This window comes from Lutra lutra, chromosome 12 (genome assembly GCF_902655055.1).
Source record: "Lutra lutra chromosome 12, mLutLut1.2, whole genome shotgun sequence".
NCBI lineage: Eukaryota > Metazoa > Chordata > Mammalia > Carnivora > Mustelidae > Lutra > Lutra lutra.
Genome location: NC_062289.1, coordinates 12,936,569 through 12,962,401, shown reverse-complemented (window position 1 = coordinate 12,962,401; position 25,833 = coordinate 12,936,569). Strand labels below are relative to the sequence as shown.

Sequence of the window (25,833 nt, the reverse complement as noted above, 5' to 3'; positions counted from 1 at the left end):
TGGCAGACTAGAGAAGAGAGTAAACAAGGAAAGGGTGAGTTACAATTTGTCAGAGCTCAGGTTTCTACCTGCAGACAGACATGGCAAGTGTAGGTAAGTCAGTCATCCAGGCAAAACATTCATTGTGGATCTCTGTCTTTTTATTTGAACTCTCAGCCAAGATAAACTTGAAAGGAAAAGTGTATGGGCTTGTAAAAGTGAATCAGAGGGTGGGGCCAAGAAAAGGGAAGTGCTAGAATTTTTAAAGATGATTTCTACAGTTAAAAGTTACTTAACTCACCACAATCTCTTATTAAAGGAACCAGTTGCCAATTCTGCTCCAGCAGAAGAAAACAAGGTATTGTAAACATTTCTTTGTTTAAAAATGTTTATTTATGTTTTCTTTCTATATTGAAATGTCTAGCAGAGTAACAAATGATCAAGAGCTCTCAAAAACAGAAATAATAGGTAAAGCTTCATCTCCCCAAGAATTCTGTACAAATCAGACAGATTTAACCCTGAGCTCATTCAAAGCTTGTGTGGGAAAGAGGGCAAAGAGGGAGAGACAGCATTTATTTAAAAGGAGTTAGAGAAATGGTTTTACCAGAAACTTTGAAACCGTGAATGGAATCTCCTCCAGTCACTTCTTTAGATTGACCACCTCTGTATCGGTCAACATAGGCAAAGAGAAATAGAGCATTCTCAGAATAATTGAGGCCAACCCCTTCTAACCCTTTGGAAGAGCGAGCTTGGTGATATGAATTTGATCCACATCATTAATGCATGGAATTAATGGTTTGGCTCTCTTTCCCTATCTCTACCTAACATCCCATCCAGGCCACCACTCCATGGGCTGTTAGCTTTCTTCTCTTCCATGGAATAGCCTAAGCCTCAACCTTCTACTATATGCTCATTGTAAAACATCCCAAACTATTGCTTCCCTCAGAATATGGCTTTGGGTAGAGATAGAAGTGCTGAGGGGAGATGTCATCCCTGGTAAGCATAGCTCCAAGAAGTATGCACTATCATTAGTATCATCAAAAGTCAAGGAGCTTTGGGTATCCTTTTGTAGAAAATGAAGTGAGGATCTTTCCTACTTCCTCATCCTCTGTACCATCTTCCCTCCTTTCTTCCTCCTCCTGTTCACCTTTCTTCCTCCCCCAATCCCTCCTTTTAAAATCTTGAAGGCAATGAGATACAATGACAAAGGAGATTGTATTCAGAGTCCAGAGAATGGGATTACAGTGATAACTTCACTCTTAGCTGTCTGTGCACATTGGACAGCACATTTAAATTCTCTGGACCTTAGTTTCCTAGTAGATAAAACAAGGCAATTGTACTAGAGGGGACTCCAAGTTTCCTTGGGACTATGGGTATCTATGATTCAACATTTTGATGAATGACACTATCCTTTTATTACTTCCATAGTTCTTCAGTTTTTCCCCTAAGCCCTTGAGAGGGCTTTGTACATATTTTATGTGTATATATTTGTATATATTAAGCCATGTATATATTTTTATATATATAGATAAAGATCTAAACTGACACATCTAAAACTTCTGTAAACTGCAAAGAATAATTTATTCTGAAAATGGCATAGTAGTCTTCCGATCTAGACATTTTTAATCTTCTCTGAAAAAAATCATTGTCTAACCTTTGTATGGATAAATTATTTCCTGTAAAACATCATCCTAAAATTCTGCATCCTTCAGAGAGCACTTTTCACTCTTGGGTTAAATTTTACCAATGGCTTAACACTTCTATAAATTTTTTGTAAAAAAAAAAAAAGCAGGAATTGTTCTTTTATGTTTTGGGCAATACCTCATGTATTAATTATGATATTAACAAGAGAATTAATGAAGCTGAAGATAACTGGATATTAACTTCCACAAATAATTAACTCTTTCATTAAATAAAATTATTGTTTTCAGGAATTTGTTACAAGTAGTCAAACTCTAGAATAACCATAAACTTTAGGTAGAAAGATAAAAATCTCAGGCCCTAAGATATTATTTTCTCCTCCCTTCATGTTAGTATAGTTTTAAGGAGACAAACGTTTTCCATATGAATGTATTTCATGAATTCTAAAGAGATAAGCTTAATATATATGTGGTAAACAAAGCATCATTTGAATGAATACAGCTGTAAAGAGATTAAGGAGGTTATTTCCAAGATGGCCCTGGATCTATCAAGAAAAACTGCATACTGGTAAGTTTTGAACATTTTGTGAGGTGTAGACTTATTACAAAACTAGAGTTGTTTTTCTTTAGTCAAGTGATATTAGCCTAGAATTTTCATCACCTTCAGCAATAGACATGGGCTAGAACTGAAGCAGGACTTATAGGGGGAAGTTCTTTGACTAAGTGTAAGCTTATGGTTAGGAGGGATTTCAGCAGGATCACTGTTAATCCAGTTTATGATGAAATCAAAACTTGGCCTACCTATGCCTCTCCCTTGATTCAGAGACTCTTGACCCTTCTAAGGTCCTGAGGGCCAGGTGATGCCAGTATAAGTTGAAGTTCTACACAACATTGGCACTAATGGGAAATTCTAGGTCTAGGAAGTTGACTTATTTTTAATCACTTAACCAGTTTGAGAGATTATTTGGCTAGAAAATGAGATCAGATTGAAGTAGTTGTTTCTTTGATAGAACCCAAGTCTTAAAAGACTGGAAATGTTGGGTAATTAGGGGTGAAATTTAGAGGTTGAATATAATTTTTTTAAATGAGTAAAACTGAGTTCTTTTTGTTCAAGAAGATCATTTTCAGAGGGTCCCAAGTGAGGGAGAATAAGGGCAAAGAGCCATGACTTCCCTACTTCTCTATGAGCATTTCCCACTAAACTGTGTATGGTTTCAGGTTTAAGTGAATAGACAATGGTGGCTGGAGCCCAAATAATGAACATTGTAAAGAAGTAATAAATATTTATAAACATCCATTTTGTGTAAAGTTCTGAGCGAGGTGTTGTTGGAGATACAGAAAATTTTACTCTTAAGGAACTTACCCTGGAGTTGGAAAGCTACAAGCGTATGAAGACAGAACTATCAGTGGGATAAATATCAATAAGGGGCAAAAGTGATGTTGTGGGACTTAACTCCTCTGCACACGAGAGATCAGGAAAAGTTTCTTAAGAAAGAAAGAAACTGGAACAGAACTGGATTTCAATAGAGTAAAGAAGGATCAAAACATTCTAGGAAAAAAAAATTCTAGGAATGAAGAATATCATAGATAAAGGCAAGAATGAACAGATAAGGGCGCCTGGTGGCTCAGTTGTTAAGTGGCTGCCTTCGGCTCAGGTCAAGATCCTGGGGTCCTGGGGTCCTGGGGTCGAGGTCCACATCAGACTCCCTGCTCAGCGGGAAGCCTGCTTCTCCCTCTCCCACTTCCCCTGCTTGTGTACCCTCTCTCTCTCTGTCAAATAAAAAAATAAATAAAATCTTAAAAAAGAATGAACAGATAAGGTTAAAAAGTATAAAAATATTGGTGATAAGTGAGGAAAAACCATAAAGTTTCTTGAAAAAAATGACTAGCAATTTCTTATTTACTGTGTAAAGTCAGCAGTCATGTGGTGCATTGAGAAGCAGCACAGGGCTGATGGCACCGTTTTTATTATGGTTTTCTCGACAGGGAGCTGCCAACTGACGCACCCAATTGTCCTCTGCTGCACCTTAGCACTACAACTTGAGCATTCCCTCAAACTCTCTAGACTTCAGTTTTCTAATATGTAAACTACTAATATTCGTGAGGGATTTTCCACAGTCCTTTCGGCTGTTATGAATAGGTACACATATAAGGATGAATGGAAATAGATGCATATAAAATGGATGGAAATGTATACACTACATATATGATATAAATTTGGATTAGATAATATATATTTTTGTCACTTCAAGAAGGGGTGATTAAAGAAGATAGTTGTGTCAGCCAAAAGTGAAATAAGTGGAAAGGATTATTAACAAGTTTTCCATCTCTGCTTTATTTTTCTTAGGTTTTCCCAATGGACTCGCTAGCCAAATCAATCAACCAATTTGCCCTGGACTTCAGCAAAAAGCTGGCTGAATCGGCTGAGGGCAAAAATATTTTCTTTTCTCCCTGGGGCATCTCGACCTCGTTGGCCATGGTGTATTTGGGCACTGGAGGTACCACGGCAGCACAGATGGCCCAGGTAAGCAGGAGAGGTCAAGCATCCTCTGCAGCCATAAAACAGAGCCTTCTTTTTAACTGTTACCATCATTTGCTTCCTAAAGTCCACATAGCTTACATTTTACAGCCATATCCTACAAGACAAAAGATATACTTCAACATTGTTTTAGGCCATAAAAAGAATTCTGGGGAAGAGAACCAACTAGAAAATTGCTGCTTAAGGGGCACCTGGGTGGCTCAGTCGGTTAAGCCTCTGCCTTTGGCTCAGTTCATGATCTTAGCATCCTGGGATGGAGCCCTGCATTGGGCTCTCTGCTCAGCAGGGAGACTGCTTCCCCCTTTCTCTCTCTGCCTGCCTCTCTGCCTGCTTGTGATCTCTGTCTGTCAGATAAATAAATAAAATCTTAAAAAAAAAAAAGAAAGAAAATTGCTGCTTAAAAAACCATGTAAGAGCCCATGTTCCCTAGCAAGATCAAGCAGAGAGACAATAAGGTTATCAAGTTTGGTTCAGCACCAAAACCAATTTTATTTTGATTATCGATATATTTCAGGATACTTTATTTTATTTTTAAATTTTAATTTCAGTGAAGTTAACATACGATATTATATTAGTTTCAGGTGTACACTATAGTGATTCACCAGTTCTGTACTTTACTCAGTGCTCATCAGGACAAGAGAGCTCTTAATCCCCTTCATCTATTTCCCCCATCCCCATACCACTTCCCCTCTGGAAACCCTCTCTTTGTTCTCTCTAGTCAAGTCTGGCTTTTCCTTTGTCTCTTTTGTCTTTGTTCACTTGTTTTGCTTCTTAAATTCCACATATGAGTGGTATCATACCATTTTTGAATGGCTCATACTTTAAATAATAGAATTAGTCATCGTCTTTCCAATCTCAGAAGGATTTTCTTGAAGATGCAGATAGAAAAATCAAATGAATCCAGTTCTTTGTGCTTTGTTTGGTTGTTTCTATGTCCAATCCCTGGTTGTCTGCATGAATGTAAAGAACCCACTGAGAGCATTAAAATAACAAAGCAATAGTATTGCTTAAGCAATTATTGATTTGCTGTAAACATCTTCAAAGCATTGTGCCTGCATGTATAGACACACGCATGCATTTCACAAGTAGAGCCATAGATAGCAAAATTATAGTTTAAAAAGTCATGTGTATATGTGTGCTTGTGTGCAAATGTACAAATATATGTGTGTGTTTTAAGATAGAAATAGAAAAGAGGAAATCCAGCCCTAAATCTTGCAATAATCAAAAGGTTAAGTGACAGAATTTCCACTCCAGGTGGTGCCCTTTGAGTCAAATACAGAAAACAGCACAGACAGTAATTCTACATGAAATAGGCAGAATTTATCTTCTGTCAGCTTGGGCCTAGGATATCCCCCTTATTCTTTTAGTTCACAAGATATTGTGTGTTTCAAAAATGAAAACAAAATCCTGGCTTACCCCTGGTTAATAACTGGTTAAATATTAAAAGGCTTAACAGTTAATGTGATTGACAATCTTAGATGGATTCCAACTGGGGTTCATTTCATGTGAATATATTTCTGTGTGTTTCTTGTCCTCGCTTTATTTAAATGCTACTGACATATCAATGGTGATGGTTTGTGACTGAGACTGAGTTGCTCGTGTATCTCTGTTTGTCACTAGGTGTCAATCAGCACAAGCTTTGGTAAACTAGATTTTATTCCTCATTGTGAGCTGGGTTCAGGCTATGGGAGATGGAATTATCACCTTGTTTTCTACTGTTGCACAGTTCAGGGGGAAGCAAGCATGTCCACTTCCTTTTTGTTAACTTCCAAATGAAATGCTGGGCTAAGCACAAAGAATGTGTCTATAACTGTCAAGTGAGACAGACAATGAGACCTGAAACACTTAACTAGAATAAGCAACTAAAATCCCTGAATTTTCTAGATAATTGAAGCAATAGTGGCTTATGCTTAAATCGTCTAAATGATGCTTTCAAATGAACACCTAGTTTTCAAAACAACCATATGTAAACAAAACAAAACATGGAATACAAGAGATTTTTACCTCTAACAATTTCCCAACATCATCTCAAACGTCCTATAAAGAGTATAAGAATAAAGAGAGTAGCTACTTAACAGCAGCTTAAAAATTTATTTAAAAGCTGCTGTTGACTTCCCCATCCATCTAGTAACACATTATTTAAGTGAAATCAGCCCCCCCCCCGGTAATTAATTATATGTTCTGTGGTGATGGGAATGACTGACTTGTATTTGCTGAGGAGAATTTCAGATGATTACATCTTCACAAATTGTGTTCACCTATTTCCTTTTTATTGAAATGACAGGTTCTTCAGTTTAGCAGAAATCAGGACATCAAACCTTGTCCTGAAAGTGAGAAGAAAAGAAAAATGGTATGTCTTATTTTTAATATGCATTTGATAATTAAAAGGAACTTCTTTTAGAAAAATATCATCAAACTATAGAAAAATGCAGAAACGTGTATACTTTTTGGAAGGGTCATATTCTTTCCCTCTCTCTCTTTCCATCTTTTCCTTCCACTTCAAAGCTGCCCCGCCTTCAAACTTGTTCTTGCCTTTATAAACTAAATGTGAAGAAAACAATACCCTAACAACTTGTAAATTCTTGCACTGCTAACATTAAAGAAAATGTTTTTTGTCTACCATGCAACTGATCTGAGTTTTTGTTTGCAGGACACCAACTCATTTCATTGAGATAGAGGTTGTTCATATAGACCTAATTCTTGTTCAGTGTTTTTATTTGACTGTTTGACTAATCCCTTTTCTTTTAAAGGAATTCGGTTTGGGCAAGGTTGAAGATATACACTCTCACTTCCAGACCCTTATCTCAGAAATCAGCAATCCCAGCAAGGCTTACATACTTAAAACAGCCAACAGGATATATGGAGAGAAAACCTACCCATTTCACACTGTAAGTGCAAATGTGTCTTTTAAAGCTGATGGGAAAGAAAGAGGTATGTGAGACCAATCAGGAAACTTTTCGTACATTTCTTTAGAGATCCCAGGGACGATATTCATGTATGGGGTCAGCACTTCTGTGAAACAATCATTTAGAGCACCAATAAGTGTCTAGGTGTAAAGGAAATCAACAGTGGGTCTCAAGCCAGACTATATGCTCAGAATAAAGGGGTCCACCTCAGCCGGTGAATGGGTAAGAGATGTGGTTTGTGTCATCTCTGGGTTAGCATTTGTTTCATGGAGAATGGGGCAGGAGATGCAGGGTAACCCAGTAGGGCCGATGTGCAAGAGCAGAGGGCAGAGCTGGTCCTGGGAGCATGGCTGGACTAGGAGCTTGTAGTTGAGCAAAGCTGACTCGGGGATCAGATGGGTCATTTCACAGCATAACTTTAGAGACTTTAGGAAAGACTCTCGACATGGAATAATATCACCTTCTCCCCTTCTCAGGTGGTTGAGACCCCACAGTGCAGACCATGCTTTCGTCCTCAATTCAGATTCAAGGGCTTCCCACAGTGGGCCACCCTGAACCAAGCCAAGCAATGAATTTCCCATTAGAGCATCACATCTCAACACATAAGAGAGTAGGAGGACCCAGGTGCCCAGTGGGCAAAGGGCAAGGAACTTGGGTAGGGTAGAGGGACAGCAATAGAAAATTAAAGCTATCTTGTGATATCAAGCAGGGCTGTCCCTGCGCATAACCAGTGAATTCAGGGAGGTCAGCACTTGGGCTTGGTTATGACTAAAGGCAGAAAAGCATCCAAACTAGGCCTTAGAGACACTTCTGGTACTGGTAGTCCTGTGCATTCTGCTTTGGTCCGGAAGTAGAAGGTATCTGAATGGGGCGGGCACTTAGAGATGAGAAGGACACAGATATACAAAATGAGATATCTTTTATAATGTCCACAAGCCCTGGATGTGCTCGGAGAGGTTGAGTAGAACCTATGAGTCAACCCAGGGAATGGTGCCTTGTGAAACTTTAAGGCTTCCTTTTTTACTGGATCATAATTTCTACATAGTTTAGACTTCCTAATCTTCAAACCACTGCCTGGAGGCTGAATTACCTCAGCATTTTTTGCTGAACACAATTCCTCTACCAAGTAGTACACTGAAGGAGTATGACAGGGCTCCTGAGGATGGCAGGTGCCCTCATAAGTCCACTTCCGATGACTGCCACCAGGGGGGACATCAAAGGTCCAGAGGATTAAGCCAGCTTTCTTCACTCAGACAGCCTGCTGAACCTTTGGCCACACTTTGCAATCCATTTTCAGAGCAGCGTATAGCTCTCCTCGGGGGCCCTCCACAGGTTTTTGGTGCTTAGTGTTCATAGCAGGGGGCTGCCGGACCCACATGCTTCACTTTGGTTCTGGCTCTGCTAGAGAAAGCAAAGTGCAACTGCAACGGGTCTTCATCACTGGAGACAATCCTGGGGTTCCTAGAGTTCTCTCCCTTTTCATACCAGCCTCATTTCACAGGCATGGATAAACACAGGAGAGGGTAGAGGTGCTTGGGTCACTCAGTCCGTTAAGCATCCGAGTCTTGGTCTGAGGGTTGTGAGTTCAAGTCCCATGGTGGGCTCCACGCTGGGTGTAGAGCCTACTTTAAAAAAAAAAAAGGGGAGGGTGTGGGAGCCCCAGAACTGGGAGGCAGACCTTCCTCCACACCTGGACTTCTGCATGGCTAGTCTGTGCCCAGCTAACTTTAAAGAGGGGAGTGTTTAGTTTTCAACCAAAATGGAAGTATGGAAAGACAGAGGGGGCAATGGGGTGGGGGTTTGCAATGATCCATTGATAGCCTTGATGTCTCGGTTTTGGACAAACTCTGCAAAAGAAGATTTTACCTCTATCTTCCAGAGATATCTAAAAGACATGAAAACATACTTTGGTGCAGAACCACAGTCTGTTAATTTTGTGGGAGCTTCTGGACAAATTCGAAAGGAGATCAACTCTTGGGTTGAAAGTCAGACTGAAGGTAAGGTTTCACCAAGATGTTTGGCAGAGTATCTTCTCCAAGCATTTTTGTATTTTTTTGAATTTGCTTTGTAAGTATGTGTATTTCTGGACGAGAACAGTGGATACATTCTAAATATGCAGAACATTTCTTTCTATCCATGCCCATGATTTTCAGATTCCTAGCTTTCCCAGAAAGTCTTATCTAAAACATCTAAGTCAAGATACCCACTTTACTAAGAGGACAAGAAAATTCTTGTATCCCAATAATTCCAAACAGGAGCCCAGGGGCAAAAAAGCAGAAAAGTGCAAAGAGGAAAGTCAAAATGCTGCAACATTTGTGATTTCTGAGCAAAAATAGCTAGCAATTAATAATGAAATTGTGGCATTAAATGTGTTATATAATCTTAAGTAATTTTCAAAATGAGGTCATGTATTACTGTAGGGGGCTAGCTGCCGTAGCGGAGAGACCTGGAATACAGTGGCTTCATGATAAGTCTGACGTTTATTTTTCTTTTATATAATAGTCAAAAGGCAGATAAGCATTCTCTTTGCAGAGGCAATGCAGAGACCCAGACTGGTGGGTTAGCTCCACCATCCTCAAAACATGGCTTTCGTATTTCAGTCTAAGATGATTCTTGCATTTGTCATTGTAAAGTCACCAGGAAATGGTGAAAAGAAATCCTCTTTGCTTTTAAGGAGGATTATTTGAATACAAACCCAAAGGTTTCATACATCAGTTGCACCTGTATCTTAAACTCAGCTACATGGCTGAGTTTTACATGGTCCCCCGTTTAGGCTCTGGGGACCCACCTGTCCTGATTTTCTTGGGACTTTCCTGGATTTAACACCTGAAGACCTCTCAGTCCCAGGCAAACCAGGATAGTTGGTCACCTAGACTTGCTATAGTAACCATCTTTAAGATGTAGTTTGTAGCTGGGTAGCTACACATGCACTTAAAAGTTGGGTGTTCTATTTCTTTTTTAATATTTTAATTTTAATTTTCAAATTTTTTATTTAAATTCCAGGTAACATATAATGTAATATTAGTTTCCGGTGAAAATTTAGTGATTCAACACTAAAATTTAGTGATCATCACAAATGCCCTCTTTAATCCCAGTCCCTATCCACCTCCCCTCTGGTAACCCTGACTTTGTTCTCTGTAGTTAAGAATCTGTTTCTTGGCTTGCCTCTCTCTTCTCTCTTTTCTCCCTATGATCATTTGTTTTGTTCTTAAATTCCACATGAGTGAAATTATATGCTATTTGTCTTTTTCTGACTGACTTCACTTAGCATTATACTCTCTAGTTCCATCACATCATTGCAAATGGCAAGATTACATTATTTTTTATGATGGAGTAATAGTCCATTGTGTGTGTCTATGTGTCTATCCTTTTTATCCCTTTATCAGTCAATGGACACTTAGGCTGTTTCCATAGCTTGGCTATTGTTGATCATGCCGCTATAAACATGGGGGTGCATGTCTCCCTTTGAATTTGTATTTTTGTACCTTTGGGTAAATATCTAGTGGCACAAATCTGTGGGTGGTAGGGTAGCTCTATTTTTAAATTTTTGAGGAAACTCCAAACTATTTTCCAGAGTGGCTGCACCAGCTTGCATTCCCACCAACAATACAAGAGGATTCCCCTTTCTCACACATTTCCTTTCTCCACATCCTCAACAACATCTGTTTTCTTGTGTTGTTGGTTTTAGCCATTCTGATAGCTGTGAGGTCATACCTCACTGTAGTTTTGATTTCTATTTCCCTGATGATCTGTGATGTGGAGCATCTTCTCATGTGTCTGTTGGCCTTCTGGATGCCTTCTTTGGAAAAATGTCTATTCATGGCTTCTGCCCGTTTCTTAACTGGATTATTCATTTTTTGGGATGTTGAGCTTTATAAGGTTTTATTTATTTTGGATACTGACCCTTTATCAGATATGTCACTTTATCAGATATATTATTTGCAAATATCTTTTCCCATTCCATAGGCTGCCTTTTAGTTGTTGATTGTTTCCTTCGTGGTGCAGAAGCTTCTTATCTTGGTGAAGTCCCAATAGTTCATTTATGTCTCCCTCTTTGCTTACACAGAACTGGGTGTGAAAGCTCACTTTGACAGGTACCGCACTATTACTGAAGTTAACCACTGAAGCCTCCCCTGCTAGACTCAAGGGCCCAAGTACAATGATGCTGCTTGATGTGAGTTTCAGCTTTGAATCACTAACACACAGCAGGCCTGCTAATTGTCATTGTTCAGAACATTAACATTTACTGAAATGCCCTGAGGAAGTTAGCAGCCCTTAATTCTCAGTTTCTTTTTCATTGAATAGTGACTCAAAAGCCCTGGTGAGGCAAGAGTGACCATCGTACTTAACTTATACCTGACTTGGGTTCCTTCAAAAGCAAGACTGTTTTTAGAATGATAGACCAGCTCGCATTTACTGAGCACTTGTATGGATTCAGTTGACAGGCGGACCAAACGGGACTGCACAGGCAAAAGCCTGTAGCATCCAACACAAATTCAACATGGCAGATGTGACTGTAAGAATAATCTGGGGCTGAACTAACCCTGAGGTCTCAGATTCTTAGCCCAGTGTCTGTCATGTTTTCTGGAAAAGAAGGGGAGCTCTACAGATAGGAAGGCTAAGAGCAGTTAATCTGCCATCTTTACACAAGAGCAAAGCTTTTCAGAGCCGAGAGGAGAACCATGGTCTCGTGTTGCAGAAGCTGGCTTCTTCCCATCCTTGTCCTGCTTTCCCAGCATAGACTGCCTCCCTTAAGGAACATGACCAGACCCAACTGTCTAGGTCACACAGCCTCCTGGGAGATCGTCCTGTGTTGACAGAAATGTGCCATAAGTCTGCCCTACCCAGTGTGCTAGGGTCACGTGTTCTATCCACACGTAACTATAGATGAGTTCAAATGTGGCTAATGTTACTGATGAACTGAATTTTTTACTTCAATTCAGTTTAAGTAATTTAAGTTTAAGCAGCCATGGATGCCATATTTGACAGTGCAGAAGTTTTGATTTTAAGGAAGAACTGAATAACTCTTCTTAAATTATGGAGGAACAAGTAGACTTCAGATTATAGTTATTATAGGGTCGAGATATAGGATAGACACGCTTTGAAAAATCCTCTGTTGTCACACGACTTCTAAAATGAGAGACCTCCAAAATAAGCTAACCAAGGGCATGGTCAGAATCTTTTATTGAGCCCCTGTTTCCTGCATCCTATGACCTCATTGTTCCAGCTGGCAAGGCTGGCTCTACTTCGTAGAGTGGTATCTTCCAAAGAGACAGAGAGCTGTAATCTTTCTGTATTTTCTCTTTATGTACTGAATACAAATTGGGTATTTGAGGGCTATTCAAAACCAAGTAAGGTTAAGGAATTAAACAGCTCTTCGGGAATTTTGACTTCATCAAGGCAGAATTCTGCACACCCTTTAAGAAAAAGTTGCTAGAAACTCTTCAGCATGACTACGTTCCATCTGAAACACTTGAAAGAAGCTTCTTTCCTTAAGCTTTCAAATAGAGCTTCTTTCAAGTAGCCATATGGACCACTGGGACACACTCGGCATTCAGAGTCAAAGTCTCGATAGTGTCAGTTACATGTTGCAATTTTTTTTTCTGGTTTGTCTCCTTTATAGTCTATAAACTACTTGAAAGTGGGTGTTGGAGAAGGTTATTGTCTACATGTTTTTCATCTCAAAATCTCTCATGTGCTTGGCACACTGGGCACTCTAGTGTCACGTTAATAACTGTGCTCAGCAGGACTTACCCTGAATATCTTGGAAGATTGTCCTTCCCATTCATTACCTCTACCAGGGGTGTGTGCAATGAACCAGCCAGTAGGTGGCACTTTAACTCTAAAGAGTACAGCAAAATCATGGTCAAATTTGGCTCAGTTACTTTTAAGTTGTATTTGACTACACTTTATACATCCTTTATTCAATAATTATATTTTACATACCCTAAAACAGCTGCGGGTTCAAGAGGTTAGTTTCTCTGAGAGCATATGAGTCCATAGAATAATGCGGCACAACTTAAATCATCTCGATCTCAACCAATCTGAGATAAGTCTGTGCAAAACTCAGTCCTCGATATGTTTTCTATTTGCACCTACAACTCTATCGAGTGATAGAATACTTGATTAAAAATAACACAGCTTTTAAAAAATAAAACTTCTGTGCAAAAAATAAAGATTAAAGAAATGATGTACACGGCCTCCCCATGGTGAATCATCAAAGAAACTGTAAATTAAGTTTAATACACTGTCTTTAATAAGATAGGTGAATACTAAAATGACTTAGAATGTTCTGACATCATTTAATTGTTCATTGTTAAACCACAATGTCTGTTTCATTGGTGAGGGAGGGCTGTCCTGAATAGACACATCCAAGCCATACCTCAGATCAACTGGAATCTCTAGAAGTGTTACTGACCCCAAAACTTTTTTCAAAAGCTGCACAGGGGCTTCTCATGTGTGTCGGACGAGGACTTCTGCAGGCGGGGTGTGCGCACGCGCAGTCAGGCTCTTGGAGCCCATTTGTTGCGTGTGCACATGTCTTCCCATCCCTGCTTTCCCAGACTTCCATGTTGGTAGCTCAAAATCAATATGGTGAGAATATTTACACCCCAGAAATGGGCTACAAATCAAGAGTTTCCTTCTCCCGCACCCCTACCTAGAGACAGTTTACCAGCAAACCACTGGGAATGGAAAGACAAGCTCTGGATTTCATTATATTATATTATATTATATTTTATAATTTATTATATTTCACTGACCTACTCTTGTTTTCCATGCCTACTTTTTTTTTTTAAGATTTTATTTATTTGACAGATAGATATCACGAGTAGGCAGACAGGCAGGCAGAGAGCTGCTGAGCAGAGAGCCGGATTAGGGGCTCTCTCCCAAAACCCTGGGATCATGACCTGAGCGGAAGGCGGAGGCTTTAATCCACTGAGCCACCCAGGCACCCCCTACTTTTTGTTTGTAACAATAAAGGGAAATCGAGAAGTTAAATAGACCTAATTTTAGTTGTTCTTAATTATTTTTGAAAGTTTTAGCACATGTGTTATATATAGTCCTTATTTAAAAAAAAAAAAAAGGCAAGTCAGCAACCCCACTAGTCCTGACTTCACTGTGGTATGGATGTCCTTGCTCATTGTAATAACCTGCAGGCGGACATATTTGCTACCCATTACTGGCACACAGGGAGGTATTAAAGACCATTAGACCAAATGGCTCCAAACCAGTGGCTCTCAGTTCTCACGACACATGAAACTAAGTTTACTAATTCCTAAGTCCAACCCCAGATGAATTAATTGAGATCTCTAGGAGGGAGGCTCAGGCATCAGTATTGTCTAAATCCTCAGGTGATTCTAATTGACAATCAAGGCTAAGAATAATTATTGTGAATAGGATAATGCCCTCAATTCTATTAACACTCCCCCTTTCCCATTGAGCTCCACTGCTCATGGCCTTGGAGGTTCCAGTTTCCTGGATAACATTTGGCCTTGCTCAGCAGTCCTCTGGGGTGTGTATGTGTGTGTGTGTGCGTGCGTGCGCTCGCTGTGGTTTCACCTAATCCATCTGTATTTTCTCTTCAAAATGTCTTTCAATAGCGTCTTTTCTTAGTTTGCATTCCTGTTTCAGAATTATTCTTTTCAACAAATATTTGTTCTAGAAAAACATAGTTTGACTATGTACTCTAAGGCTTTAAAAAGAGAACTGTACACAGATCTTGTAACTTAGTTATCAAATTTGCTTTTCATAGGAGAATGGGTTAGCCATTCTGAAACTATTTTATGTATATTCTAGGACTGAGCAAATGAATAAATATATTGGAAATAATAAGGCTCAGGTGTTTCACTGACAGGGAAAAGAATTGTAAATAAGGAAAAGCAAAGATGAGCTTGAACCCCATGGTGCTGGATTGAAATAGGAGATATCAATATGAATTCCTCATCTATAATACATAAGCAGAGAATTAGATAGATATGGAAATATTTACAGATGTGTGTATAATACGTGTATTTTCTAGCTTTCTCTGCTGAGCAATGATACCCCAGGAATAATGAACATAGCACACATCCACATCTTGATTTCTAAAACCCATCCTTCAAATACAAAAACAAAAACAAAAAACAACATAACCAAGGCTCCTAGAAGAAATGCCAATTCTAGGGCTGGGACATGGAAAGCACCAGATAAACTTCAGGACATACTGTGGTACCAGAATATAGGTAAATGCTCAAAATATCTGAGAACATGTCAAATGGACATAGGAGCCAACTTGAGGAGGTTTCTAATAGCCAAATCTGGGACAATTTGGGCAACAAAATAGATAATGATGGTAATAAATTATAACCCATAGGGTAAAACAAACATCCATGAGTCTATACTGATATAAATTATTGAATACCTAAATAAAAGGAGGAGATGGGAGAGTTCTTCCTCATAGTAGAATTCCAGCTGATAAATGTAGAAGGAATAGTGGAAATCAAAAATCACCATTTGGCAAAACACCACAGTCATCATTGTTTCAGGCAAGATCACCAACGAATGCTAAAATTGGTGGGCAAAAGTTTGATGAGAAAGAGGAAATTTATGTGGTCATCTAGTAGCTCCCCACATGACACTTATGAATTAGAAAGGGAAAAAGCCATAATTTTACAGTGAGAAACCTGTGGGAATCAAATCATCAAAGTTAACATCACCCATAGTGGGAAATAAGAACACAATCTGTTTCCTGGTATGATTCATTGAGAAGCACATAACATTGTTTCTGTGGTTGTGTTTGTGACCTAGGGCTGCCATGACCAATGACCACAAACTGGATGGTTTCAAACAATAGAAATGTATTCTCCCACAGTTCTGGAGGCTTCAAATCTGAAATCAAGATGTGAGCAGGGCCACGCTTCCTTTAAATGCTCTAGGGAAGGCACTGTTCCATGCCTCCCCTCAACTTCAGGTGGTTGGGGGCAATCCTTGACATTCCTTGGCTTGTGGACTCTTCAATCTCTGCCTCTGTTGGCACATAATCTTCTTAAGTCTGTCCTGTGTCTGTGTTTTCAGATCGTCTTGTCCTCTCTGTGTGTCTATGTCCAAATTTTCCTCCTCTTGTAAGGATATCATTATTAGGTTAAAGCTACTCTAATTCAGGATGACCTCCATCTTAACTTGATTAGGTCTGCAGAGACCCTATTTCCATATAAGAGCACATTCACAGGGACTGGTATTTAGGACCTAACATATCTTTCTGGTGGGATACAATGAGAATTGAGGGACACACTACCAAACTTTTTCAAAAGTGTCAAATTCATGAAAGACAAAGAAGGAATGAGGAACTATTCCAGATTCAAAGGTGCTAAGACAAAATGACATAACTACAACTTGAGATCTTGGATTGATTTCTGATCCAAAAGAAGAGTTTTATTGGAACAGCAGATGAAATTTAAATAGGACCTGTTAGTAATATTCTGTTAATGCTAACTTCCTGGTTTGGATCATTGGTGGATATAAGATATCAGTCAGTAGTATTTCATAATTATAATTTTTATAAGTGTGGCATATTGCCAGGATGTAACTATACCATTTGTAATCTATCCTTTTGTTCTTATAGGAAAAATCCAGAATCTCCTACCTGATGATGCAGTGGATTCTGCAACCAGAATGGTTCTGGTGAATGCCCTTTACTTTAAAGGAATCTGGGAACATCAGTTCTTAGTCCAAAACACCACAGAAAAGCCTTTCAGAATAAACAAGGTAGAAAACTTTTAATAATCAGCATGGTTTTTACATGATATTTTAAAGGAGATTCTATTTGAAATTCACTCTTCTTTTTGAATAAATGTTTCTGGAAAATCTGGCTATTACCAGGGCAGGGATACCTGAGCTAAAAGCCAGGTCCATCCCACCTGGGGATTCCTCTTTTCATTGTTTCTTCTCTGAAGAGAGACAGTTCACATATTTTATCACTTAGTTCTTGCTTTGACTATGGTGGAGTAGGTAAGATAGTTATTATATTTATTTCCCAGCTGTCAAAGTGACTGGAGCCATGCCTAAGTTAAAAATCTACCAGAACCGTAACCCCCAACTCTTCACTATTAGTTCTGTTCTTGTTCTATTAGACCAATACTCTCTTCTACCAAACCCTTATCTTGCCATAAGTAAAAGAAAGACACATTTAGGGGCGCCTGGGTGGCTCAGTGGGTTAAAGCCTCTGCCTTTGGCTCAGGTCATGATCCCAGAGTCCTGGGATCGAGCCCCACATCGGGCTCTCTGCTTAGCAGGGAGCCTGCTTCTCCCTCTCTCTCTGCCTGCTTCTCTGCCTAGTTGTGATCTCTGTCTCTCAAATAAATAAATAAAATCTTTTTTTAAAAAAAAAAGAAAGACACATCTAAAATCTCATGCTTTCCATTGTTTTCTCTTTGTGTTAGTATACAACACACTCATTTTTGTGATAGATAGGAACTCACTACCTCAAGAAGGGAGACTAATATAAGGCGACAGATCCCCTAGAATCCAAGGGCTAGAATACGTCTGGGCCTTGGAACTTGAGTGGAAACAAGGATTCAAATGTAGTCAAGATTCAATCTCTATCTTTGCAACTCTGTTTCTCCCATCATTCTTCCCTCAGGCTGAAGTCTAACTTTCTCTTCTTCCCAGTCCACGATGGCATAACATGCTACTCACAACATTGCCTCCATTTTAGAGACCAGTCTAATAGATCTCATTTTAAATTCCTAGGAAAGGAATTGATTAGCCAAAAATTGTTAAAGCTGATTAGTCCTGGGGTGGGTCTTCTCACATAACCAGTGCTCCCAGGGACCTAATAAGCATGCGGGTATGTGCAGTAAGCATGTGGGTATGTGCAGTAGGTGGCTTTCAGACAATCAGTGGGATAAAATGGGGAAGGGACCAAACATGTAATTGAATGGGCTAAGCAGAAATGAGCTGGATAGTTACCTGCCTTAGTATATCCATAAGGAATTTTCAGTTGCAAGTGATAAGATAACATTCCAAAATAGCTTCAGGAAAATGGGAATTGTATTAGCATTATTTACATAACTAAGGGGAACTGAGAGGTCCAGGGAGTCTCAAGACATAATCTCACTTCTCTGTCCCTCTCTTCCCTCACTCCCATCACCTTTACTCCCTCTGGTTATCACCTTCATTCTCTAATACTAAAGATACAATTTCTCTATATGACCAGAGAATTTGGTTGCCCCATCGTCAGACTTTGAGCTTCACAACTCTGGTAGATAGTCCTTCTGCTAGCTCTAACAGAATGCTCCTTCCTTAAGGAGGGCTCTGTTTTATGCCATTCATGTGTTCATCCCTGAAAAATCACTGTATCATGAAGTATCCTGAATGAACAACCCTAATCATATGACCACTACATTAGCAGACGGGTGGGACTTTGTGATTAACAGCTCCCTATAGAATGGATAAGTAAAGTGTTTACAACATCTGAATTGCAGGGTTTTGTTTTTGTATTACTATTGGCCTTACTATAAATACACTTTTTTAAAGAGCATTTTTAGGTTTATAGCAAAATTGAGAGGAAAGTAGAATTCCCATATATCACCAGGCACATAATTTCCCTTATTATTAACATTTTGCATTAGTGTGGTGCCTTTGTTATAGTTAATGAGCCAATATTCATACATTTTCATTAATTCAAGTCTGTGGTTAACATTAGGGTTCACTTTTGGTCTTGTATAGTTCTATGGGCTTTGACTAATGCAAAATGTCACGTATCTGCCATTCTGTTTTCATATGGAATAGTTTAACTGTCCTAAAAATGCTCTGTACTCCACCCATTCATCCCTCCTCCTAAATACCCAGCAACCACTGATCTTTTTACTGTCTCTATAGTTTTGCTTTTTCTGGAGGGCCATGTAGTTGGAATGGTATAGTATGTAGACTTTTTAGACTGGCCTCTTCCACTAAGCAATAGGCAATAGATTTAAGCTTTCTCCCTGTCTCTCCCCGGCTTGATAGATCATTTCACTTTACTATTGAATAATTTTCCATTATCTGGACATATTGTAGTTTGTTTTGCAATTCACCTATTGAAGGACGTCTTGGTTGTTTCCAATTTGGGGCAATTATGAATAAAGCTGCTATAAATAATCTGTGTGCAAGATTTTGTGTGGACATAGTTTTTAACTTCTTCTGGTAAATACTCAGGAGCACACTTGCTGGGTCATGTGGTAATACCATGTTTAGCTTTGTAAGAACCTGCCAAACTGTCTCTGGAAGTGGCTTCCACTTTGCATTCCCACTGGCAGAGAATCACAGTTCCCGTTGCTCCACATCCTTGTCAGCAGTTGATATCGTCAGTGTTTTGGATTTTCAGCCATGCTAAAAGGTCTGTAGTGCTATCTCATTGTTCTAATTTGCAATTCCCTAATGGCGTATGCTTGAGCATCTTTTCATACGCTGTAAGTCTTCCTTCAGTGAGGTATCTGTTCATATCTTTTGCCTATTTTAAAAATTGGGTTCTTTTATTACCATTGAGTTTTTAAAGGTTCTTTAATTTTGATACTGATTCTTTATCAGATATGTGTTTTACAAGTATGTCCTCCTAGCCTATTGTCTTTTTATTCTCCTAGTAAATGTAAGTGTTTATGATACTAAAATACTTTCTCAAATGTTTGCATGTGAAATCCACCTTATGCCGTTTCTGAATCATTGACATTGGCATAGTTTGCATGAGATAAGATACTTTTTTAAGTGTTCAGTAGGATCCAGCTTGCTGTGACTTATAGAGGTTGCCACAATAGTGTTATAAAAGGCAATTTCCACATCACTTATCGATAATGTTATCCAGTAGAACACCTATTTCGGAAAACAAGGTCTGTGTAACTTTATTCAGCATTTTGCAGAGAATCACCAGTTTTGCCAGTGTCCCAGACTACTAGGAACCAATTATGATAAAACAAAATTAACGATTTGGTGGAACACCTTCTCAATGACTTTGCTACTTCCTTTCCATAGAGTACAAGCAAACCAGTGCAAATGATGTCCATGAAAGAAAAACTCCAAGTTTTTCACATTGAAAAGCCACAAGCTATGGGCCTACAACTCTACTATGAAAACCGTGACCTCAGCCTGCTCATACTGCTGCCAGAAGATATCGATGGCCTGGATCAGGTACAGTCCGTCTGCTGTGAAGGTGGTTCTGGCATTTACCCCTCTGGGGAGAAACAAGACATGGTCTCCCTGTTTGTTTCTTTGATTCTGGTAGAGGAAGACAACCAACATACCTTGAGCCTTGACGACTTTACCTTCACAGTATCGTTTAAGTTTTATAAAATTCTATAAGTTGTCACACTATTCCTCAGAAAGTTTAAGTAATCTGTAGGCGCTAGCACCGGGTAGCTAAAAGAACAGTCACAGGAGCAACAGATACGTATATTCTTTGTCAGTCACAGAGCTGACCTCCGTCTAGGTCTTTCTTCTCCCTCTGGTAGGGCCTACTTAATCAAAGGTTAATTTTTTAATCATTTGCATTAATCTAGCTTGAGATATACATTTTTCAACAAGACTCTGACTTCCAAAACTTGAAAAAAAAAAACATTTTAATTAAATAAAGTCTTCAGGAGGAAAAGGCTGTATCTGTACTAAGTATCAGTACTACCTTCAAGTATTATTTGTTTATCAGCTAAATGTCTATGAAGCCCGATATAACTTTTTTTTTTTAAGATTTATTTATTTGACAGAGAGAGATCACAAGTAGACAGAGAGGCAGGCAGGCAGAGAGAGAGAGAGGGAAGCAGGCTCCCTGCCGAGCAGAGAGCCCGATGCGGAACTCGATCCCAGGACCCTGGGATCATGACCTGAGCCGAAGGCAGCGGCTTAACTCACTGAGCCACCCAGGCGCACCAAGTCTGATATAACTTTGGTCAGACCATGTTTCTGAGCAATTTGTATGTTTAAATTGAACACTAGTTTCCCATGCAGTGAGTGGCCTGGCTTTCTTTGCACTGTGCATAACTTTTTGTGTGTTCCAGATTCTGTATACTTGTAAGTTTTCATAGCCCTGCTAGAATTTTGAAGAGATTTCCAAATGGTATCATACAATTTGTGAAACTGGAAAGAATGGTAAAAGTAAGACCAAGGGTGTACAGTAAACTATTAGCATCACACCTTTATAAGATAACCCTTTCTTCCTAAAAGTGCAGGCTCCTAAGCTGAATATGTTGTCAGATTACTAATGTGTACCATCTACAAGTATGTCACTGACAGCTTGAGTCTAGAAAACTCTCAAAGTAGCAAAAACATGCATCTTGAAACAAACATGTTATCTGAAAAAAAAAATCAAGCACATTTTTTTCTCCTATATACATATGGGTATGTATATCCATATATATTTATTATTTTAAAATTTAAAATATAAAGAGCAGAAAAACACTCTAAAAAACTATACTAAAAAACAGGCATTATTTTTAAGATTTGGAGATTTTCCTTTCTTTACTCTTCTCTTTTTTGGGGCATAGCTTATTGTTATTAATTTCATATTGTTGTGTTTATATAGACATTTTATTTTATCTCAGATATTGTTTTCAAAGAACTGCCTCTCATGTTAATATAACAGATATCCTTTTGTACCCTGGCACATAACTTGTTCTAAAATTTATACTTTTGTGTAGACAGCACATAAGGCATATTTATGTTGACCCATTTCTGCGTGTAGTTGATGTCTTGCATGCTGGCATAGAAGTACACCATTTTGAAATAAGGTCTAATTCTCCTGTATCCTGGCAACTGGTCAGTTACAAAACAAAGATTCTGTAGGTCAACAGGGTGAAGAATCTCATTACACAAAGAATTTCCAAACGTGTGTGCTTTATTATCCTGGTTAATGGGAGGGACGGTAATTCATCTATGTAGTATCCAGGTCTCACTCAACCACTCTTTATGGAATTACTGACTCTCTCCTCCTTGTTCCACACCTGCAGCTGGAAAAGGCCACCACCTATGAGAAGCTGAGTGAATGGACCAGTGCAGACATGATGGAGTTGTACGAGGTTCAGCTGCAGCTCCCCAAGTTCAAGCTGGAAGAGACTTACAATCTCAAGTCAACCCTGAGCAGTATGGGGATGAGTGATGCCTTTAACCAGAACAGAGCTGATTTTTCAGGAATGTCTATGGAGAGAAACTTATTTCTGTCCAATGTTTTCCACAAGTCTTTTGTAGAAATAAATGAACAAGGTACAGAGGCTACAGCTGGCACTGGGAGTGTGGTGAGCACTCGAATTAGGCTCCCTTCCATTGAATTTAATGCAAACCACCCGTTCCTCTTCTTTATCAGGCACAACAAAACCGGTAACATTCTCTTTTACGGGAGATTCTGCTCCCCCTAGACAATGTATCTCTCTCATTAAACGAGACCAACTTCTGGTGTGAAAAGTGTACATAAAGATGGAGAAACACAATTATAATAAAAACCAGTTTGCAGCTTGTATCTTTTTCACATTCGAATGTTAGCAAATAAACCTTGAAATAATGCATTCTAGTGGTTTTATCATACTTATAAATCTAGAGAGAATGACACATTTTATCTTTACCACTTAACATTTTGTCTTAATGTGACTATTATTTACATTTCAGGAGTACTGTTATTCAATCGAATGCCTTACAATTTTTGAACTACTTGGTCATTGTATTATCATTGTTACTTATATTTCACATGCCTCATTGAGAGAAGAAAAATCTTTATAAAGGTGATATATGGATTTTTAGTTTAAACAAATGTAGAAAGATTATGTTAGATGTTAGCACCAGGGAAAAGGTGTTAGGAGTATACAGAATTCCCTGGATTATCTTTGCAACTTTTTTGTGAATCTAAAATAATTCAAAAATAAACATTTTATTAAAAATAATTATTGTGTAAAAGTGTAGTCATATTAACATCCCTGCCTTTAAAAATCTTATGAGGTAGGGGCGCCTGGGTGACTCAGTTGGTTAAGCCTTTGCCTTCGGTTCAGGTCATGATCTCAGCATCCTGGGATTGAGGCGGCCTCCGACTCTCTGTTCAACAGGGAGCCTGCTTCCCCCTCTCTCTCTGCCTGCCTTTCTGCCTGCTTGTGATCTCTGTCAAATAAATAAATAAAAATCTTAAAAAAAAATCTTATGAGGTAGAAGAACAAGTTTCTTTTTTAAAAAGAGATTTTTTTTATTTATTTAAGAGGGTGAGCATGAGTGTGGGAGAGGCAAAAGAAGCAGATCCCCCACTGGGCAGGGAGCTCCAAGACTATGGACACTGGGCTCCATCACAAAACCCTGAGATTATGACCTGAGCCAAAGGTAGATGCTTAATTGCCTGAGCCACCCAAGTTCCCCTGTTATTCTGATTTCAGAAACTGATTATATACTCTAGATTATTTTTTTGATATTTATCTAACAAAAGGAAAGGCTAGATCTGACATGAACAGTGTATAAATTCATATCAGAAAATGTGTATTCTGTATTAAATTTTGGCTCAGTATTGTAGGATAAAACAATGCCTTAGCTGCGAAGATAGGGAATTGTAATATATATGAAATTTTGTCATAGCTATGCTTTAGCTCCAAAGAAAGAAACTATAATATATGTAACATTTTATCATATCTCTATGAAACATTTGCCTCCATCCATAATATCTCACACTAAGTAGCAGTGAAACAAATCCTTTTGTGTCTGTGTTCTGGTAAATTATAAGTCCTTAAATATTATAAAGGAAAATCGTTGTAACACTCTCAGAGTCTGACAGCATTAAACACCATATTTTTCAAACAAACAAGAAAAGAAGAAGGATGATACTAGAAACGTCAGATGAGTAGGAATGAGATTAGTAGGGTAAGTCTTGCAATCATTGTGCTATTTTGTGTGTTTTTTTTTTTTTTTTTTTTTTTTTTACATGCTTGAGTCTTAGGAGAGTCTAGTTCACTAGACTTGTAAGTCTTGATTTATTGGATTTACGGAAGTTCAAATGTTTGCAAAAGTGTTTTCTGATCTTTGTAAGTTTGCTTAAGGTGTTTAAAGCTTTTAAAAAATCTGACATGTTGTGTAATCAATGCCTAAACATTTAAGAAAAAAATAATTTATTTACTATTTAAGCAGTGTGCTTTAATGGTCTAGAAAAAATTATTTTTACTCAACTGACAAGCAATAAATTGCCTGCTAACTAAGGTTTAACAGTAGGGGAAGTCTTACCCTATCTGTGAGATTACCCTGTGGGAGGGAAAATCCCACAACTTTAAAGAACCTTGTCTTTACCAGCAGGGTGGCAGACTAGAAGAAAAACGGGATTGATGAGTTTCTCATATGGAAGAGTGCACGCAGAAGAATATTGACAAGGTTTGCTGATCTGTACAATATTTGGGGACACATTTGCCGTCAGTACACAGCAAACTGAAGAAATGGGGAAGAAGGCAGTAGGAACATAAGGAAAAATGGTATTATCAGAAAAGACTAATGCATTTGTAGTATACGCCTTAACTCAGCAATAAGTACTATTTGGTTGTAATCAAGTTAACACTTAGGGCAAGTGAGATAGTGTGAGTGGTGTAAGAAGACCCAATCCTCAGCCCCTAAGTTAGGAAGGCAATAGATAATGTCTCAAATTGTTAGGTCAAAAATGGCAATATAGCCATATTATTTGCAAATCTGGAGGCAGGTATGAGGAGAAAGAGTGACTGCTTCTGGGGGAGGTGGGAGGAGTGGATAGGAACCTCTTGTCTCTCTCTTTTTTTAAAATTATCTTTTTTTTAAAGACTTTATTTATTTATTTGACAGACAGAGATCTCAAGTAGGCAGAGAGGCAGGCAGAGAGAGAGGAGGAAGCAGGTTCTCTGCTGAGCAGAGAGCCCTATGTGGGGCTCGATCCCAGGACCCTAGGATCATGACCTGAGCTGAAGGCAGAGGCTTTAACCCACTGAGCCACCCAGGCGCCCTGGAACCTCTTGTCTTTTCAAGTATTTCCTTGAGCATTATTTGATTTTCCAGCTAAATGTATGTACATTAATTTCATGAAAGGAAAAGTTTTCAAAACCTCAGAAAAAACATAAAATAACATAAAAATTACCTGTCACTCAAAAACTCGTCACGTATGGAATTTATTTCCTTCTAATCTATCCAGATTATGCTCACATGTAACTTTATTCCTAATTTACACTTAATAACTCATGCTCCCTGTGACAACATTGTTTTGTTCTCCTAATCTTTACATTAATATCCTATCATGGATGTGATAGAATCCGATCTGTTCTGTTGTTGGGCATTTGCTGATTTTCTCTGTGCACACGAAAAAAGGATGAAGGGGTCATCATTCCGCATAATATTTTAATCCATGTTTGTGCGTTTTACTTTCAGTGAAATTCCTTGAAATGCAATTTTGATTCAGAAAGTATAAATATTTTCACAGCAATTTCTTCTTTTTCTTTCTTATTCCACCCATGCTTCTATTCTTTTTTCTTTTCATTTCATTTCTTCTTCTTCTTCTTTTTTTTTTTTTAAACACAATTCTGGAAGTAATTGGCACCCAATTTACAGCATTGCTTATGGAGAATAGGAAGTCATGCCTGTCTGATCTTACCAGCATTGGAAACCGATAGTTTTTATACTTGTGAATTTTATGCTTTATTTTTTTTTAAAGATTTTATTTATTTATTTGACAGAGAGATCACAAGCAGGCAGAGAGGCAGGCAGAGAGAGAGGAGGAAGCAGGCTCCCTGCTAAGCAGAGAGCCCGACACGGGGCTTGATCCCAGGACTCTGAGATCATGACCTGAGCCGAAGGC

The 25,833-nt window shown here is 38.7% G+C and overlaps 1 protein-coding gene across 1 annotated transcript; it reads left to right on the top strand.

Annotated features, from left to right (window-relative positions):
* The first annotated feature begins 249 nt into the window (after nucleotides 1–249).
* Nucleotides 250–22,932, top strand: SERPINB10 (serpin family B member 10). The gene is made up of 8 exons (XM_047698583.1): nucleotides 250–337; nucleotides 3,967–4,143; nucleotides 6,443–6,508; nucleotides 6,909–7,046; nucleotides 8,944–9,061; nucleotides 16,666–16,808; nucleotides 20,049–20,204; nucleotides 22,013–22,932. The coding sequence occupies exons 2-8, from the start codon at nucleotides 3,976–3,978 to the stop codon at nucleotides 22,415–22,417; spliced, it is 1,194 nt and encodes a 397-aa protein (XP_047554539.1). The 5' UTR covers nucleotides 250–337; nucleotides 3,967–3,975; the 3' UTR covers nucleotides 22,418–22,932.
* The last annotated feature ends 2,901 nt before the right edge of the window (nucleotides 22,933–25,833 follow it).

What these genes read in the sequence shown, in the direction of transcription:
- SERPINB10 (XM_047698583.1), top strand. Translation starts at nt 3,976, where the DNA reads ATGGACTCGCTAGCCAAATCAATCAACCAATTTGCCCTGGACTTCAGC. An exon ending in GTGAGAAGAAAAGAAAAATG is followed by an intron (nt 6,509 to 6,908) that starts GTATGTCTTATT and finishes TTTCTTTTAAAG; the next exon opens with GAATTCGGTTTGGGCAAGGT. An exon ending in GGTTGAAAGTCAGACTGAAG is followed by an intron (nt 9,062 to 16,665) that starts GTAAGGTTTCAC and finishes TTGTTCTTATAG; the next exon opens with GAAAAATCCAGAATCTCCTA.